This window comes from Mus caroli, unplaced genomic scaffold (assembly GCF_978045245.1).
Source record: "Mus caroli unplaced genomic scaffold, Mus_caroli_1 scaffold_7, whole genome shotgun sequence".
Classification (NCBI taxonomy): domain Eukaryota; kingdom Metazoa; phylum Chordata; class Mammalia; order Rodentia; family Muridae; genus Mus; species Mus caroli.
The window spans coordinates 106,241,604-106,243,431 of record NW_028227262.1 but is presented as its reverse complement, the minus strand read 5'-3'; the positions used below and the strand labels follow the sequence as shown (position 1 = coordinate 106,243,431).

At 41.8% G+C, this 1,828-nt stretch overlaps 1 protein-coding gene across 1 annotated transcript; it reads left to right on the top strand.

Annotated features, from left to right (window-relative positions):
* Window positions 1–966, top strand: LOC110296793 (olfactory receptor 2A1/2A42-like). Its single transcript, XM_021165564.2, has one exon. It carries the CDS (start codon window positions 1–3, stop codon window positions 964–966), a length of 966 nt encoding a protein of 321 aa, XP_021021223.1.
* The last annotated feature ends 862 nt before the right edge of the window (window positions 967–1,828 follow it).

Sequence of the window (1,828 nt, the reverse complement as noted above, 5' to 3'; positions counted from 1 at the left end):
ATGGAGGAAAATCAGACCACGGTCACAGAGTTCGTCCTGCTGGGATTCTGTCTTGGCCCGAGGATTCACCTAGTTCTTTTCCTGCTTTTCTCTCTCTTCTATACTCTCACCATACTAGGGAATGGGACTATCCTTGCAATGATCTGCCTGGACTCCAGACTCCACACTCCCATGTACTTCTTCCTGTCCCACCTGGCCATTGTCGATATGGCCTATGCCTGCAACACAGTACCTCAGACACTCATAAACCTCTTGGATGAGACCAGGCCCATCACCTTTGCAGGATGCATGACACAGACTTATCTATTTTTGACATTTGCTATCACCGAATGTCTTCTTCTTGTGGTGATGTCCTATGATAGATATGTTGCCATCTGCCACCCACTACACTACATGGTCATCATGAACTGGAGAGTGTGTACCATCCTGGCTGCTGTTTCTTGGATAGTCAGCTTTCTCCTGTCTCTAGTCCACTTACTTCTTATCCTGAGGCTGCCCTTCTGTGGACCTCATGAAATCAATCACTTCTTCTGTGAAATCCTGTCTGTCCTCAAGCTGGCCTGTGCTGACACAACACTCAATCAAGTCATTATCTTTGCAGCTTGTGTGTTCACTTTAGTGGGGCCCCTGTGCTTTGTACTAGTCTCTTACACACGAATCCTGGTGACTATCCTGAGGATCCAGTCAGGGGAGGGACGCAGAAAGGCCTTCTCCACCTGTTCCTCCCACCTCTGTGTGGTAGGGCTCTTCTTTGGCAGTGCCATTGTCATGTACATGGCCCCCAAGTCCCAGCACCCAGAGGAGCAGCAGAAGATCCTTTTCCTGTTTTACAGTTTTTTCAACCCTATGCTGAACCCCTTGATCTACAGCCTGAGGAATGCTGAAGTCAAGGGTGCCATCCAGAGGGCACTATGCAAAGAAAATCATTCTTGTTTGGTGTGGTGTTCCCAACACAAGCCTTGGTAGTTTCCTGTAATTTTGATCTCCAATTATTTCTTAAATCCAGGGATATTCATTGTCTTTTGTTATCATGTTTAATGACATGAGATCTCCATCTCCTCCTAATCTGCAGGACTAATAACTTTGCATTCCTTAGCTCCCTGGGAGATGAAGTTTTGTCAGATGTGATTTTTCTTCTCAGATGAATTAATTAGCTGTGAAATTAAACAATACTTAAATTATTCTCTGAGTCTTTTAGTTGAATCTGCTAAATTTTTAAAATCTAATTAGATGACCTGACAACATAAGATTCAAAAGAAAAACAAGCCATATCCAAACACAGTGACCTGCACTGAGTGATATCATACAAGTGACAGTTCCCACATTACACTTGACCAAACCAGGAATTCTTTGGAGGTTTCTATCCATTATCTATGCCATGTATTACTTTCAAATAAAAATTACTGACATAGTATGGAGTTAATTTGTTGAACTGAGTGAAGGAACAGATTTAAAACATGAGGTTTAGGAATAAGAAGGGGGAATTTTAAAACCTGATAGATATCTGGGATATGCTTCCATCCCAGAACTTGAAAGACAGAGGCAGGAGAATCTTTAATAGTTCGATATAAAGAGTTCCAGGACAGCCAGAGTTTCACAGTGAGATCCTGTCTCAAAAGAAATCAATCAGCCAAACAAGCAAGCAAGCTAACAAGCAAACAAACCTAGTCAAGAAAAGTGCTATAGTACCATTTACAAAGGTTTCACCTGATTATTTCTGTATCTAGAGTATAATAGAACATTGGTCCCTTAAATGATCTGAAAATGAACTTTAGGTAAAATGATTTGGGATGTTAAAGATCCTTTAGAAAGATCTGGAATGACAAGC